This window comes from Phasianus colchicus, chromosome 11 (genome assembly GCF_987193195.1).
Source record: "Phasianus colchicus chromosome 11, bPhaCol1.hap1.1, whole genome shotgun sequence".
NCBI classification, from domain to species: domain Eukaryota; kingdom Metazoa; phylum Chordata; class Aves; order Galliformes; family Phasianidae; genus Phasianus; species Phasianus colchicus.
This window is the reverse complement of record NC_143446.1, coordinates 7,360,216-7,377,323: the sequence shown is the minus strand read 5'-3', so window position 1 is coordinate 7,377,323 and position 17,108 is coordinate 7,360,216. Positions and strand designations below refer to the sequence as shown.

The window sequence follows — 17,108 nt, the reverse complement described above, 5'->3', positions numbered from 1 at the left end:
GTGGTGGGGCCAGACGTTGGTGCTTTCATTTCAGTGTTCATGACTTGAATTTTGTGGTAGCCATCTTGGCTTCAGTTCTTTAGGCTGTGAGCTTCCAGCTATGTTTTGTTGTCCCTGATCATGCTGAAGGGAGTTTTGGGCCTTGATAGTGATTAAGAAAGTGACTTGGGATGGAACAAATGGGGCAACTTCTCGAGAAAAATGTGAACAAAGGTGCTTTGCCTGCACCTTTGGAAAAAGAGAATGCCCTGCTCCAGGGAGGTGCTGGTCATTGGATGTTTTTCTTGTGTTTTAAGAAACAGTTTTTGTTTCTTAAAAACTGAACTGTATTTATAGGAAGTCCACTTAAATAGGACCAATGGGCAAGTACTTGACTGTCAGTTACATGCCTGTGCTTTAAGAAGCCTTCGAAAAGCAAAAGGTGTTTTCACAGCAGGCATCGGCTCTGCTCAGGCAGCAGGGCTGGCTCCCAGTGATCTGTGCATTTTGCTGGATTTAACCAACTTTTGTGCTGAGCCCTGTCATCCAGCCTTAGTCTGGAGCGGGAGGCACCGCAGGGCTGGTGCTGCAGCATTGGTGGAGGGACAAGATATTGAAAGAGGACTTCCTGCTGCTGAGTCACACACCTGGTAGTAAGGAAATGGCATGCGACCGGTCTTGTGTCGGGAGTGCATCATTGGCAGGGCAGCATGGGAGGGGACCCTGCACCCTTCAAGGCTCGCTTGCTCATCCTGGCTCAGCCTCCCTGGCAGGTGTGTTCAACAACTGATGTAAGGACTTGCCCTTGTGTAACTGTGGTCTTCATTCTGTAACTTAGAGTTAATATTTCTCAGGTGTTACTTTACACCTACCCCTCCTCCATCACTGTCTGGCACAGCTTCTTTCATTTTTCTCTGAGATATTTGACATTGATGGTTATCAAAAACAGGCTTTTGAACTGAACGGGCTGGTTGTCCGGCCAAGCGTGGCAGTCTGTGCACTCCTGCAAATTGATTCCTCTTTGGAAAGAGGCAGTAGTGCTAAATGCCAGTATTTCTGACATGAACTTCTTAATCAAGATCCGGGTTTCACCATTTGATATTTGGGGAAGAAAATCACTAACACCTTTGTGTCATTCATGAGGTTAAGTTGGCTTTTTCGGTAGCTGCTTTTTCCTTTGAAGTGTTTTTGTGGTCCTAGTGCAGTGCTTTCAGTTCAGAGAACAGTCAGAATTTTCCCCATAGACTTAGCGTTCAGAGTGTTCATGTTGGTATTGTTCAATAAGCATGAGTTTGTTATGGGCACTTTTGAGTGGTAAACACATCCTTCTTCATTCTTTGAAAGTCAGCCCTGGAGAGTTTTGAATAGAAGTCTCTATTCTGGAATTACTTGACCTCAGCATTGCTTTCCTCGTCCTGCCTGAAAAATGGCAAAGATTTCATGACTTTTGAGCAAGGTTGGCATCTCAGAAGTTAGATAATATGGCAAAAACCTGCTTAGTTTTCTGAGTTGCTGCTGAGGACCCCCCGCCTGAGTTTCAGTAATGTGGTTGAGATGTGGCTTGGAGATGCAGCAGTTTGTGACTGTTTAATTCCTTCGTGAAGTTTTTTGTGTCCTGGTTCCTCTCCTGCCCTTCTCGATCCCTGATTTGTGGTGATGTTTGTGGGAAACGATGGCTGTGCTGCAGAGGTGTGCCTGCTGAATCTCTGAGATCTCTGCAGAGGCCACAGAATCATACAGTATCACAAGTTGAGTCCCATTTTCACAGATGGGTGACTATCTTGTTATAGGATTGAATTTACAAAATGGTAAAAACATAATCACATGGAATCTCTTGACATGGTTATTTACTGAATCGAGTACGGGTTATTTTTTGTCAGTTTTTTCTTTTTGTGTGTGTGTGTTTATGGGGTTGACTTTTGCATATGCAGCTGTACCAATGCAGATGTGAGCTGAGATTCAGTTGGGTATTTGTGCAGGCTGACTGCTGTGCTGATTGCTATGTTTCTCTTGAATGAACCTGGCAAATACAATTATCTTCCTGTCTATATTGCTGAAACTAACTGCTGAGCACATGAGGACTGTGTTGTGGCTGACAAGCTGGTGAGGTTTGCCTGAGCAGGACTTGCTTTTTCCTAAGGTCTGTTTTTCCTGTGTGTGCAGCAGGAAGGCGTTGTGCCGGCCCTGGCTCCGTGTTCTGTTATTAATGCAGATAAGCTGCAGAAGTGCACCGTAATAAAACGGATTTTAGGAGCTGTCAGGTTACAAGTTCTGCATTGTGAAAGAATTTCTTGCTCAAAGGGACTTGGATGTACTGTGGTGCTGATGTTAGCTGTGTTGGTAAATAGAGGACCTGTAACTGATTCATCTGGAAGACTCATACCAGGAGGCAGCAACTTCTTGTTGTAAAGTGTGCAGTCCCTTCTCTTATTTTTTTTTTCTTCCAAACAGATAGCCTGCTGTCAGGATTGCTGTTACATATGCTTGGATCTATATTTGATTGTAAAGCTTCTCCCTTGAGGTAACTCCCCCATGAGAAGTCTAGAGGTGCATAATTCAAGCCTTCACTTTTATATAGACAAACTTATTAAACTTTAGATTTTTCTTGCTAAGTGTGGAGAAGCCATGTACAAAATAAGACCTGGTCTGTTTAGGGACATGCTGTAATGGTGGAATTCTTGTGACAAGTCTGTAGTGGGTTTTTTTTTTGAGGTCTGTGGAGAAAGGAACACTCAGTGTACACTTTGGTGTAGTGCCCCATGGATAGGCAGCATACATTCAGCACACTGCTGTAGTTGCCCATTGACAGCCTTCCTATAAGGCAGCAGGAAAAGGCAGAACTTTCTTTTCCCTATGAAGGCCTCCTGTGTTGTAGTTTGGTGGGGATTTTTGAGTTACTTTGTAAATAAGGTAGAAACTTCTTCAGCGTTCAGTTTTTGTTTATCAAATCAGATATAGCACACACAACACGTTTCTTAGTGTTTGTTTCCTTCTCTCTGGTCAGCAGCTACGAGATACAAGGCACAGTTTTTCCCATAGTTTTCTCCAACACAGAAAATGCGTGTAACTGAATTCAGTGATCTCTTCAGTGCTGTAGAGAGGGCAGTTCAGTTTTTGGCCAAAAGCTCAGGCTGCCTTCAGAATAAGAAGCTAAGAAGTTGTCCACTGGGACATGGGCTGAGTATCTGTGAGGGTTTCTATCAAGAACCAGGAACCTGGAGAGCTCGCTCTCATTTTGGCTTGGTGGCTGACCTGCTGTGTAGGTTGGGGTACGTCCTGTTGCTATCTTTTTTCCCTGTAACCTGGAGATCATTAATTTTGGCTCATTTCATTTTTCCTGGATGAACTTCAGTGTCCAGTGCTAGTTGTTATTAGTGGCCAAATGCTGAGAACTGTGGTGGGTTCAGGTGAATTTGCAGAACCGATGTTGAGCAGAAGCTTGTGGAAGGATGGCAACCAAGACAGCTTTACTTCCTTTAAAGCAATTCTTTCTTTGAACAGACAGAGCAAGAAAGATGGGAGGGAGAAAACGGGGGCTGCAGTTAATGAGAGCAAAGCCCAAAACAGGGAATCCCCCAGGAGCTATGCTAAACACAGACTGTTTGCATAGCATGCTTTTCCCCCTTGTCCCATGTATTCCCTCTGCCCTGAAGTACACACTGCATTTTTTTTCTGGAAGAATCTGGCAAGCTTTATGCTGTATAAAAATGTATGTGCTTGCAGACCCAATAACCACTGTGCGTGTTGCTGGGAGGTAGAGTGAAGGACACTGGTGATGTCACGGTGCAGTGGGTGCACGCCAGCAGGACGTGTGTGGCCCTGAGCTGCTGCTCCCACCTGGTGCTCAGTACATTCCCTTCCAACCCCATTGTGAGCCCCGGACTCTGCGTAGCCTCTTGCCCCCAGAGGGGGGCCTTGCTCTGAAGGAATGGGTGAGGTGCTCTGGTTCTGCTGCAGCGGCCTCTGGCAAAGGGCTTTAGGAATGTTTATGCTGCCGCGTTCTCAGTATGACACACGTGATGCTCTCTGAGGATTTCGGGTTCTGTTCTCAATGCAGTGCCTGAACTGGCTCTCGTGGAAGCGTCTTAGGCACGCTGCGGTCTGTGATCTCACGTGGCCATTTTGTCTTTTAGATTCTGAAAATGCGATCGCCAGCGACTGACACGTGGCCCCCGCAGCTACGGTGCCAAGCGCCAGGTCCTGCTGCAGCTAAAGAGGAGGAAGAGGAAGATGGGAAATGATTTGTCGTGTGTGAGAAATTCTGTGCCGTTCTGGTCCATTCTACACAATTTTGTAACTTCTTTCTAATCATTTTCTTTTTTTATTTATAGTTGGAAATACAAAAATGTTATGCAAAAAAAAAAAAAAAATAAAGGAAAATTATTTTGGGGGAAAAGGACTTTGTTCCAAATCGTTCCCTTCTGTTGTGAGCCAGGTTCCTGTGAGCAGCTTCTGGAGGAGAGGGAGGAGGAGGAGGAGGCATTCTTTCAAATGCTTTTTGTTTCATGCAGTTAATTGTAATTTAAGCGATTATCCAAAAAATAAGCTAGGCACATGTATTCAGGTTCCACTAAAAAAAAAAAAAAAGATAAGTTCCAAGTCCATTTGAATTTCTCGCAGTCAGAGCTGTTCTTTTGTAAAGAGAATACTTAAAATCTGGTTAAATCAAGTAAAGAAACCTACAGAGACTTCACTGGAGAGTAACTTTGTACTTGTCGTTACCTTTTTTTTTAGCTCTTTCTTTTTCTTTGAGACTGGCCGCATTTTCTTGCCAGAGTTAAATACAGTTCTCAAGTCACTTCTAATTTTAAATGTAAGCCTGAAATCCTTCTGCAGACGAGTCAGTAATTGGAGCAATTTTTAAAAGACTTTCAAGTGCCTTCAACAAGCTAAAATTATGGTGGTGGGAGATTTCTTTTCCTTGATTCACTCACAATAGGCTTCAGCTGTCTGCTGGGCTGGGGCGATGTACAGAGCCGTTTGTAGCAATAATCTCATGAGTAATCATTTATTACAAAGGACTACTCAACTTTTTTTTTATTTTGTAGAGCAGTGGCTTTTAGTGAGTCCCCGAGGAGCAGGAGTGCTGCTTTTGCTGTTGCATCCTGGCCCCAAACTCTTCCAACCCACTGCCGTGCACTCAGAGTTCAGTGGCTTCCCCTCAGCAGGGTCAGTTCACAGACCCCATGTTCTGTTCACTCTGCTTCTGGTACTGGAGAAATATGAATTTCTAGTTGCCCACGAGCCTTTCCGTATCATCCCTTCTCGCATCCGGAGCCTGGCATATTGTTTTGTTGTTATCTGCCATGTTTGTCTCTTCCAGCTCTCAGTTCTAAATAATAAATCTTATTTTGATGCCGCTGGTCACTATTTCCTTACCACTGCATCTCTGGGCTGCCTGTGAGCCGCGTCTGGGTGTGCTGCTGGCACAGTCGAGCTCAGGAACCATGAAGCAAGGTGCTGCTGAATGCCTGGGAAACCCAAAATTGAAGTGGCAAAACGGATGTCTGTGCTAACGTCCTGTTTCTCTGTGTTGCCTCCTGTCCTGCTGTGTCTAAGGAAATGGAAACAACCTCCTGGCTGAGAGCAGATCTAGGCAGGTGCTGGGGGCTGTTGGTTAAGTGTTGCTTGCTCTCAGCTTTCCTGACACAGGAGGGTTCTGTTCCCTTTGGAGCAGGGGATGCACAGGGGCCTGCTGCACGCTGCTCCTTCCCTTCACATTCCTGGTCCCTCCAGTCTGCATGGAGTGCTCCCCGTCCCGTGACTCTGTGTGGAGTGGCAGTGCCACAGCCTGGTGTATTGCTCTGGGGTGAGCACTGTGCCATTGAGCACAGCAACACCGTGCTCTGCCACCACCTGGCATTTTGCTCCCGAGTAGCCCTGAAGGCTCCTTGCTGCAAGGCAGGTGCTCACCGCCTCCCAGGGCTTCCCCCTGCCTTTCTGATGCCTGGACCCACTGCTGCTTCTGCAAACCCTTGAGTTCCTTCATGGCCACAATTTCAAGAAGCTGAGGGTCCCCCATCTCCAGATAAGTATTTTAAAAACGATCTGTGGGTGTTCAGATTAAATATGGGGGCTAGTATCAGGACTGAAAGCTGTAGCATGTAGCATGTTTGTTGTCCCCTTCTGCAAAGGGTATTCGCCTTTAATCCATTTCTTCTGCTCTGTTCCTGGCTGCAGCCCGTGTACATACTGCTCGTGCTGAGCTCTGAACTCAGCCTGAAGTGCACAGGGTGCTTGCACTGCTCAGGGTGGGCTCAGGTGCTGCTCCATCCCTACTGCCTCTGGCCCCTGTTCCTCACAAAGCAGAAACAAGTGTGCCCTGACGGTTTAGAGTTAAATCTGAATTATATTGTGCTGACTGTGCTGAAGCATAAAGCCTCAGCTGATGACTTTGGGGTTGCAAGGGAAGGGACCACTGTGAGGTGCAGCACTGTGTGTTAGCAGTGGAACTCAGAAGAAGGCAGCCTCAGAGCCAGCACCAGCAGCTCCGTGACGTGAGCAAGGACTGAGACAGCACAGCTCACTCCTAGCAGTGCTGGGATCCCCACATGGGCAGCCCCACGTGTGGTGTGAGCAGGAGGCTGTGCCTTCGCTGCAGTGGGGCCCTGAGGCTCGGTCATTGCCACACGTCCTGAGTACCTGCAACGTTACTTTGGAGCTTGCAGTGCTCCTGGTGCTTCGTCTGGGCTAGGCCCAACTCTGTGGGCAGCTCCAGGGCTCCATGCTGGCATTGTCACATGCCAGCAAGCTGCTGCCTGATGCTGACCCTTGGGAAGTGTTCTTCCATGCCACCTGCCAGTCCCTCCAGCTCATACAGGCCTGCGCTGCCTCCTGGGAAAACAACTCTAAGAACAGCGAAACAAATCCTTCCATTTGGCACTGGGTGCTATGAAAGCAGTCCAGCACATCTGCTGTAGGCGTAGCCATGCCCAGTATAGTAGGACTTCTTGGTGTTTGCCAGTTATTCTGAAATTCCTTTGAGTGTAAAACAAGGGTTTAAGAATATATCAACAACTTCTTGCAATTTTGCTATTAATAGTGTAGCTGTGAGGTTTGGGTTGTACAGGAGTTAAGGCAAAAACCACCTTCTGGTTAGCTAAGTTGTACACAAACTCCCAGAGGTTGTCCTGCTGCTGCTTCTGTTCCTGTGACCTGCAGAAGTCTCAGAATAATTTGCAGTGAATAATTTCTGAGTTATTGTATCTGGATATGCTCAGTCTGTCCCTGGGAACGTCCTCAGAGATGTTAATCAATATGAGGTTAATCACCACCAGGAGAGGTAGCTGGTGATGTCAGCTGTCCAGGCTTTGGGAAGGCTCTCTCGGTGAAGATGAGCAGAAATGGCAGCTGGGCTGCTGCACAGCTTCCTCATAAACACAGGGAGTGTGGTGACTGCTGAGCTGACATGAAATGGTAGTTGCAAGCCAAAGTAGCCTGGCTTTGGGGTTGATTGGCTGAAGAGCCGAGGTTTCCCAAAACCTAATGGAGCAGGTATGAAGGAGAATCACACTTCTGTACTCTAGCTAAGGTATGCAGAAGAACAATGGGATTTATGTTAAATTCCTCTGAGATCCTCTCATCAGGTACAGAGTAAGTACCAAAGTGTTGTTTGGCTGCGGTTCATGGGGTGGAGCTGCATTGGCAGCAGCTCATCACCTCTTGGGCACCCTGGGTAAAGCATGGCAAGGTGTAGGTTGGTGCAAGGCCTCTGAAGACTGGCAGCTGTGAGCCTGGGCCTCCTATTGCTGTCTTGCCTGGCCCAGAGCAGGGAATGGTCAGGGCCTGTGTGGCCCTAGGGATCCCACGTGCAGCTGACAGGGGCTGTACCCCCCCCTTCCCCAAAGCCAGTGTGACCCATGGGGCAGTGGTGTTGCCAGAGCCTGGGCAGTTCTCCAAGGCAGAAGAGCCCAGAGAAACACACGGTGCTGGTAGGCAAGGGTGCTTAGCAACAGGAGCTGTGGAAGATGCTGCGTTTCTCCCTGACACCCTTGCTGCTGTCAGAGCAGGGAGTGCAAACACTCAGTGTGTCAGCATGACTGTGCACCTAGGAAACACAGTTTAATTTGAGCAAAATATATATATATATATAGTGACAATAGAGGGAAGTAATTGCAAATGTTAAAAATGAAGCTTAACTTCCTGCAACTGTGATTTTTGAAGCAGAAAAGTATTTTAACTGCTACTGTCTTAGGGAAAAAATGTTGAACAGTTTTCAAATCCTCTCTGGAATTAAACAGTTTCAGTGAGATTTGAGAGCATGTGTAAATGGTTTATTTTCTGTCCTCAGTTTCTTGGCACTTCAGCACTTGGAGCAGGAGAATCTCTGGAAAGAAAGGGAGGAATAAATTTGGCGAGATGCTGATTTGATGCTGGGGACACATGCAGATATTTGCGGCTGTGAGATGTTTAACGAGGATTCCAAGGGCTGTTAGCATAGTCACAGAAATTGGGAGTCAGCTAAAAACATCAAACATAGCAAAATAATTCTCAAATATTTGCTGTTGCCTGTGAGAGCTTGGGCTGCTGGGGCTATTGGTTGTGGGTGCAGCTCCTGGCAGCAGCTGACGTGGAGAGTGCTTGGGATGTAGGTGTATGAGGAGTCCTCACACACTTAAACGTGACACTTGGAGGAGTTATTGTCCAGCTTAACCTGACTTTGTTGTCCTTTTTAATCGGAGGTCTGTGTTGGTTTAAAAAACACCCTGTAAATAAGAGTGGTGAAAGCTCAGCAGTGCTACACCCGCCAACTGGTGGCAGAGTGAACCTTTGTTTTCATGTACCTGACGGTGCTGTCAGGTACTGGGGGAGTGGGGAGGGGAGGAGGGAGGCAGCAGGAGGAGGGCATCATCTTCCGATGCACCCATGCTGTCAGCAGGACAGATCTGGCTCTGCTCATGCTGGTGCAAGGTCAGTCAGTGATTGCATTGCACTAAGAATCTAGGCATGTATTTCCAGGTATTTTTGCTGATGAACGTTCATCACTGAGTAATGATATGAAAGGAAGATGGCAGTTAGCACTGTGATGTGAAAAATGTTTCTGCTTGATCACCAGTGTTTGCAAGTGAAGGGACACAAGTCTGGTAGAGCCAACTGCTCAGAAGCCTTTCTTTCTGCTTCTGCCTGCCATTATTCTTCACTGTTCTAACATCAATTATTATGAAACTAGGCAAGCAGAATTGTTTGAAGATTGTCTCTCTGGATGGTCCTTCAGAGGAAAATGTGGTTGCTAAAAAATCAAAACTGAATACTCTCTTTCAGTTTGAGTTGTGGCTGTTACAGAAGTCCATCTCCAGCCCAGAGGTATCAATGCTGCAAGCGTGCTGGCAGTACAAGGAAGGTGAGAGAGGTACAAGCACAGGAGGAGCTCCACCACCTGCCCAAAGTGTTTTGGAGCACTCAGAAGCCATGGGTGCTGTGTGGGGGTGCCACAGTTTCCCCTGAGCAGGACAAGCGTGACCTTGGTACTGCTGCAGCCACATCTCTGCAGTCCCACAGTGTGTTATAACGCACCAGAGCAGGAGCAGACCTTCCATGGGGCAGTGCTCCATAGCTGCTCAACAAGCTGCAGGACTGCTCAGTTACCTCCCCTGACCCAAGCACCTCACCCACATTTGCAGGCTCATAGAGCTCTTTCTGCAGGGAAGATGGATCGGCTGCATGTCTCGTGCAGTGCTGTTTATTTCCGGAGGCTGCGCAGAGATCAGCTTCCCTGAGCATGCACAGAACAGGCAGCAGCTCTCTCTTGCCTGGATGCTTCTCTGGGTGCTTAGCCCTTAGCTGCCCAAGGGGCTGAGGCCCCTCAAGCAGCCAGCGCCCACACCCCAGCTCCATGCTTGCAGACAGGAAGCCTTCCTGCCACTAAGCTCAGTTCCTTACCCCCCTCAACTATTTGTGGGTGATGCCTCCTATTGTTTCAGCCCTCCAAATAAAGCTCAGCACACCTGGCTGTAATGCCGACACCATTTGCTGCAGGGGCAGCAGCCTCAGCACAGCTTTGCGTGCCCTCTGTGGTCTGGGATGGCCACGCAGGCTGTGAAAGCCGGTTTAGTTTGACTGCTGCTGTGCTGGTGCAGAGACATCATCTCTTTGCAAGTTTGCTGTGTAAGGACTGGATGAGTCCCCTAAAATAAATGGACCATCAGCAGGAGTGATGGAGACTCTGTGAAAGAGCATAACACTGTGCCCAGTGATCCCAAGGACAGGTAGTTTTAAAAGCCCCTCTGCCCCCTACCTTGAGCCTATCTGAGAGCAGCTCCCCAAGCCTCTGCCCTCACCTTGCACCCTGCTGCCCTGCCCTGGTGCTGGGCAGATGCTCTTTGAGTGCTACTCTCCTTTCTCTCTCTTCCATCCTCTCCTAGAGCAGGAGCACATGCAGGGGCTGTGCTTGCTGCCCAAGGAGTGGGCTCTGGTACCAGCATGGGGGCTGCTTAGTGGGGCCACAAGAGGAGAAAGCAGCAAGGCATGTTGTGGTGGTGGAAACATGTACCATGCGAATGTTTTGTGTCTTCCTCTGGTTTCAAACTTATTTCCTCTTTCTCATGAGAGTGTAGACTGATGGGGAAGGGAATGGAGGGCAACGAGCGTGTGATTTTTTTTTTCATTTTTCTTTATAAACAGCATATTATATTATATATATATTATGTTTATATTATATATAAACAGCATATATATTTTTCTTTTTTATTTTCTTTATAAAAGGTGTGCATGCTGGAGCACCAGGCACTCTGAGAGCAGTGTCCCATAGAGCACGGGATGGGGCAAAGCGCCAGCAGCCATGGGCTGAAGTGCAGCAGCTCACTGAGCAGCACGCTGTGAGCAAACCTCTGGAGCAGCAGCAGCAGCACCTGTCCTGCTAGTGCTGAGCTGGTGCTGCCCTGAGGTCCCTGGAGCAGGACTGGTGCACACCGCAGGCCTGGCACACCCATCGGCTGGCCCTGCTGGCACTGTGCCTGCATTTCCCTGCTATTGGCAGGAGCAGAGCTCTGCTCCATGCATTTTCAGTTCTGTTTTTCTTTTAAGGAGATAGCAGCAGCTGCAGAACGTCGTCGTTACCCAGCAGTGAAGGTGATGATCCAAATGAAAACCGCCATAGATGCTTTGAGGGGCCAGAGACCCATTCCCAGATCTTTATTTTCAAACAGCGCTGAGAAGCAGGCGTTGAAGTACAATTCCTGCAGGCCGTGCTTTCCATGCGTGCACCACTTGTGACTGGCCCGAGTTCCCTTCCTGCAGCAGCAGCCTCGTCTCAGCTCTTTGTCATGGTGATTCAGTAATGCTTCACCGTTGTCATGGTTGCGGGGCTACTACCGAAGCCAAAGCAATTGCACAGTCCTTTTATTCATAGTTTCAGTGTATAAACTAATTAAGTAAACTGAAAACAACAGCCTCTTCCCCGAGCCTTGTTTTTGTAATACCCAGCGTTAGATAGGCTCTATTTTTGCAGTCCTTCCGAATATCAAAAACCTGACTTATGCTTGATCTCCTTGGATGAATTTAGCGTCTGAAAGTGGGCAGAGTTCAGTGATCATTTAATCACCCAGAAGCGTTCTCTCAAAGCTGCGAGGGTCTCTGAAAACCTCTTTTGAGCAGCGAGGCCGGAGCTGGGAGCCAGCGTGTTTCAACCCGGTCGCATTCCTTATCGCTGCTCAGCTCGTGGCAGAAACCCAATCAAAATGTTTGGTTTCTGAGTTCATGCTTTGCTGTGTACAACTGCTGGCAGGACGATTTGGGGGAACTCTGCCCTCATGCACCCAGGGGTGGTGGGGGCAGCTGCAAGCAAAACGCCCTCCGTGGCTGCAAAAATGGTCTCTTGAAATCCCGTTTTTGTTGAAATCCGGGTGTAAGCACAGAGTGTGTTTGCAATCCCTGAGAACAACGAGGGGAACCCAGTGGTTTCTGCGTGAGACGGGAATGGTTGCCCTGGCATTTGCCTTTGTCAGGGAATGAGTTGGAAGATTTAGTGTCCCGGATTGGTGCCCTGTTTGCTGATCAGCTGCCGCTCTGCCCTTGGCAGTCATCCTTGTGTGCTATGGGCAAGGGGGAATTTAAGGATAAATTGAAACAGAACAGAAACCTATTTCCTGCTAAAATTAGCTGTTTCTGCATTTGCTGGGTATCTCTCCACGATGATGCACTTGCTCTGGCATCTCATCCCTGGAGAACAGTGCTGTTGCAGGGTCACCCTTCTTTCCCCCAGCCCTCCTCCTCCTCAGCACACAGTGGGAATTGTTTCCTGTCCTGCAGTTACACTGTGCTGGGGAAACTGTGCTCAGCAGCTCATCCCAGTGCACAGGGTAGCATGGGGCTGGGGCTAGAGGGTGCTGGGGTTCTGCTGCCCTGGGCAGGTGCCAGCGAACCATGGGGACCAGGACTGTACCAGCATGTGCCATCTGGACCTGCAGTGCTGATGGGCTGCACTAAAATCTTCCCCTCTGTACCCCAGCCCTAGGTGGACACTGCTGAGGCTGGCAGCATGAATAAATAAAACTCATCTCTTTGCCTCTCATTGCCTCTGGACGAGGCCAGACCTTAAATGAGATTTCCACAATGGGAAATATGGAAGTATTCCAGTGAGTGCCATCCCTGCCCTGGGCATGGAGCACTGGGAGCCATAGTGACAGCAGCACCAGTACAGCTAGGAATGCAGGTTCACCCGCACCAACTGGGAGCCTGTTGTATTATTGTCCGCTTCTTTAGATGCTTATTTTTTTAATTCAGTAAAGTGGTGTTGCAGTGCCTTGTTGCTGCAGCTTGTTGTGTCCGAATGTGCAGCCTCATCCTGCAATGCCTGCTTTTCCTTTTCCTATAGGCCAGCAGTGAAGCAATGACAACAGCCACCTCGCACACTGAGGTGCTGTCTGATGGGCGATGCCCCACAGATGCAGTCAGTCTGTAATCTCTGAGCTCCTGCCTGACGTCTGTGTGCTGAAAGCAATTACAACGTGAAATACTTCATCTTAAAGCAGAGAATTTTTTCAGTGCTGTGTTTTAAGTAAGCTAATTATCAAAGTAAGGCAGCCTGATGAGGTGTAACTTCATCTCTGCAAAGTCAGTTTCTCAGTAAAGTTCAGCACTGAGAATTCTGAATTTACTAAATCGCCTGTATTCAAATGTGCTGCTATAAATACCTCAGAGTGAAGACTCTTTTTCCTTTCTGTGAATGATGGCTAGAAACACTCTCGTCACTACTATTTTCAGCATGGTGATCTAAAAAGCAGCTCTGTTGCAGGGAGCTTACCTCGAAGAGATGTCAAGAGTTTCTGAAGAATTTTTTGCTGCCCCTTCATGGAGCTCAATATTTGGTTTTCCTAAGTTGGAGTGCTTGTTTCTTTTGGAGGAGCCTGTTTGCACTGCTGTTTGCCATTCTGCATGCTTGTAAGGCCAGTAACACTATAGGCTTTAACTATAAAAATGAGGTTGTTAGCTTTTCGGGGACATCTTCATCTTGCCATTTGCTACCCATGTGAAGCACCAGGTCCAGGCACTTCTGGGTTCAACCCATGGGATTGTATTGCAGAACACAAAAGCAGCAAAAAATGGAAGAAGAGCATCACTCTGTAATGGACTGGTAGGTGTTTTGTAGAAATGTTTCCTCAGCACGAGGGAAGGTTTCGCCTGGGAAAAGTGCCCACCAAGGTGGTGTGGATAGGGAAGGACAGTACCATGCTGCCTTGTGGGGCACCCTGTGCTCTGTGAGGGAGCCTTTCCTCATGGCAGCAATGCCATGTGTCAGTGAGGGGTGGGTGCTGGGAGAGAGGGAAAACTGAGGGAAGGGAAGGAAAAGGTGACAGGGAGTGTGTGGCCTGCAGGGAAGATGCACCTGGTGACACAGTGTAGTCTTCACCAAAGGAAGTTCTCCCAAAGGTTTAGCTCTTTGACAGATGCCTTCAGGATAACACTTTTTTTTTTCTTTTCTTTTTTTTTTTTTTTCCCTCCAAGTATTTGTTAACAAAGAAGGAGGCACCAACTGGGGAAGATAATAATTCTCTTCTGCCAAGGGGCTGTTCACATAGCATGCATCTGACTCTCCGCTGAGGCTGGGCCAACCTCAGCAGCCCGGTGCTGTCAGCAGGCATGCACCATGCCTCGGGGCTGCTTTCAGCCACACTTTGGGATCAGTTGGGACCAGTTCTGTGTGTTTCGGAGGCTGCCGCCTCACCTCCTCAGTGGAGGTGGAATGCTTGGCGGGAACGGCGTGGTGTCACCAGGCCTCACCCAGGTGTGAGGGGCCGGGCGCCATGTTGATTCACGCAGTGATGGGGGCACTGAGGAGATCTCACTGCCAGCAAAATGGGATCAATTTCTGGGAATGCTGTTTTTGCAAAGCAGGGGCCTGTTTGGAGCTAATCTTCAAGATGAAGGAACACACTTATGATTCTGCAGAAGGATTCCATTGATGATAAACATCAGTACATCTTTTTTAGCACGGCAAATTAAGCATGAGACTGTAACTATTTATAAATACCCTGAGGGGTGAATATCAAGCAGGAAGAACTGCAGGAGTTAAAGGTTAATGTTAGCCTGGGATCATGTGGGTATAAATTAGTCATGAATAAGTGCAGACTGAAGATGAGAGGACTGTTCACAGTAACACGAGGAGAGAAAGTCTGCAATTGGGGAAGACCTGAGTAATAGATAGATATCCCTGAAGGCAGAAAATCACTAATGCTTTGGGCATCTTTGGGAATTTGTAGTGCTGACCACTGCTTCCCCATCTGACTGTGGCAGGAGTCTGGGGCACCCAGCACAAGACAGACATGGAGCTGTTGGGTAGGCAAGTCCAGAGGAGTCCCGCTAAGATGCTCACAGGACTATGAAGAAAGGTTGAGGGAGTTGGGCTTGTTTTGTTTGGAGGAGGCTCCAGGGAGACTTTGTTGTGGCCTTCCAGTTCTTAAAGAGGTCTATGAACTAGACGGAGACCAACTTTTTACCAAAGCAGAGAGTGGTAGAACAAAGGGGAATTGTTTTAAACTAAATGACAAGAGATTTGGGTTAGACGTTAGGAAGAAATTCTTTCCTCAGATGGTGAGGCACTGGCACAGGTTGCCCAGAGAAGCTGTGGATGCCCCATCGCTGAAGGCATTCAAGACCAGGCTGGATGGATCATCAGGAAATCTGATCTAGTGGGAGATGTCCCAGCCCACAGCAGAGGGATTGGAAATGAATGAATATTAAAGGCACACCCTTCCAATACAAGCCATAAGACACCATAAGAACACTGAAATACAGGTATGGGTATATAATTACCTCTATTTAGGCACAACCTTGAAAAGTTTCAATAATTATTAGAATTGCAGACTTTATTGAATGTCAGAATGCTGCTGGCTAATATTCGTGTGGTACAGAAAGCTTGTGTGGGTATGGGTTTTGGATGACACAGTTTTTGGGTGCTCAATCTGAAGGTCAGTTTAAATGTACCTTCAAAGTGTACTCAGCTAAGTATCTCCTATTTCATGAATTCGTTACTCTTATAATGTAAGTAAAATTACAGTTTACAGTCCAGGCAGAAGATGAGTGATATGAAATCTTTGAAAGAACTGAACAAACCTAAAGCAATATGTCAAGCTATTTAGTTACATCTTCATGATGCAAATTGGTGTCTCCTAGCTTGGAAAAAAAATACTAGATCTTTCTATTTGAGAGACTTTTTGTATTGGCTGAGAAAACAGTAAACTGAAAGGCAACTGCATCCTGTGGATTTGTAACAAACTGCACACTTCGACCTCTCTTGGAAATCCCTTTATGAAATATAATATTATTTTATTCCTACCATATTGACTGTAACAGTTCACTGCTTGATTTTCCAAAACCTCAACCTGTTGTTTACATTTTAACACCAGAAATGTTCTTTGATGTTTGATATTTCTATGAAAATGACACTCCTCATTCATTTGGTAGATTCTGACTGAGCTGCTTATCTCCAATTCAGCCCTTTTTCTGTTATAATTTTGAAGAGTAAGAACAAGCATTTGGTATCCTTTTTTTGTTTGTTTCCCAGCAAATGAACTATTTCCTGTTTTCTTTTGCAACTCTCTATTCTACAGTCTGTACTTCAATAGCAACTGACAGAACTGACAACAACAGGGACATTGTTCCCCACTTCTCTTTCCTCCAACTGCAATGGAAGAAGGCAAAGAGGTAAGTGCAGCATGGAAGGCAAGGACCTGGAAGGTAGAAGCTGCCTCGAGCATCCCTGGAAGCAAAAAGATGGTGTCCTCTCCTGTGTCAGGTGCTGCACAAAAGGAAGAACAAGTGACATGACTGTAACTAAGACCCTCCTTCTAGAGGAGGAAGCTGACAATAGGGCAAGAAGGTGGGCAGCAAGCAGGAGGTAGGGGTTGCACTGTCTCAGAAAAAGAACTAGAAAAGGATGAGGGTGAAGGCAATGCCTGAACCAGTTGTTTAAGGGTAAAAGAGCCTGCCACAAAAAGCAGAGAAGCAGCAGCAGCATTAGAAAAGGCAGCTGCAGCCTGTGTTGTGTAAGGAAATGCAGAGGGACAGGGCCTTTTCAAATACAGTAAATCAAGAGTGAGTTGTTCAGTCACTTGCCATTTGTGATGTGCTCCAAAAATTTCCTTGGATAATAGTTTGCCAACCTTCCAAATGTTTTTAAAAGCTAATAATATTTTTAAGAACTAAGCAACCGAGCAGTGAACAGTATCAGATTGCTCAAAGATAAGCACATGATCACTGTAAATGACAAAGCAAAAGGGAATAGCATGAGAACAGATCATAATTATGACAAAAATTAGTGATGTCTGATTATCACATGTGATGTCTTGGCACAATGCAAAGCAGTTTTTCTATCTATTCTTTAAAACCTTCTGTTTCCTATTGTGTTTTTTGGTTGTTTTTTATTTTTTTTTTCATGTCATCTAAAATTCCTGTATCCACTTCGTGCCAGGGATGAGCCTTGCTGACTGAGGTACTCTTCATTCCATAGGTTTGCTCCCAGAAAAACCCACACCTTCTCCCTTAGTGCAGAAAATAGTTTGACTGATGTTTTTCTGAAGTTAAAAGTTAATTTTTTTTATATACACAGACCACTTCAAGTAGTACTACAGGTGATTAAAAGAAATCAGCAGCTACTCAGCAACTCAAAGGATGCTCTTGAGTGGTATTCCACA

The 17,108-nt window shown here is 46.9% G+C and overlaps 1 protein-coding gene across 2 annotated transcripts in view; it reads left to right on the top strand.

Annotated features, from left to right (window-relative positions):
• Window positions 1–5,490, top strand: part of WNK2 (WNK lysine deficient protein kinase 2) — a 106,115-nt gene extending 100,625 nt beyond the window's left edge. Inside the window, exon 30 of one of the 2 annotated variants that reach the window (XM_090148141.1) lies at window positions 4,113–5,490. In XM_090148141.1, the coding sequence (XP_090004267.1) occupies window positions 4,113–4,141 (29 nt within the window). In that variant the 3' untranslated portion in view covers window positions 4,142–5,490. The remainder of the gene's footprint in view (window positions 1–4,112) is intronic. The other variant, XM_090148142.1, reaches the window with a different exon arrangement.
• The last annotated feature ends 11,618 nt before the right edge of the window (window positions 5,491–17,108 follow it).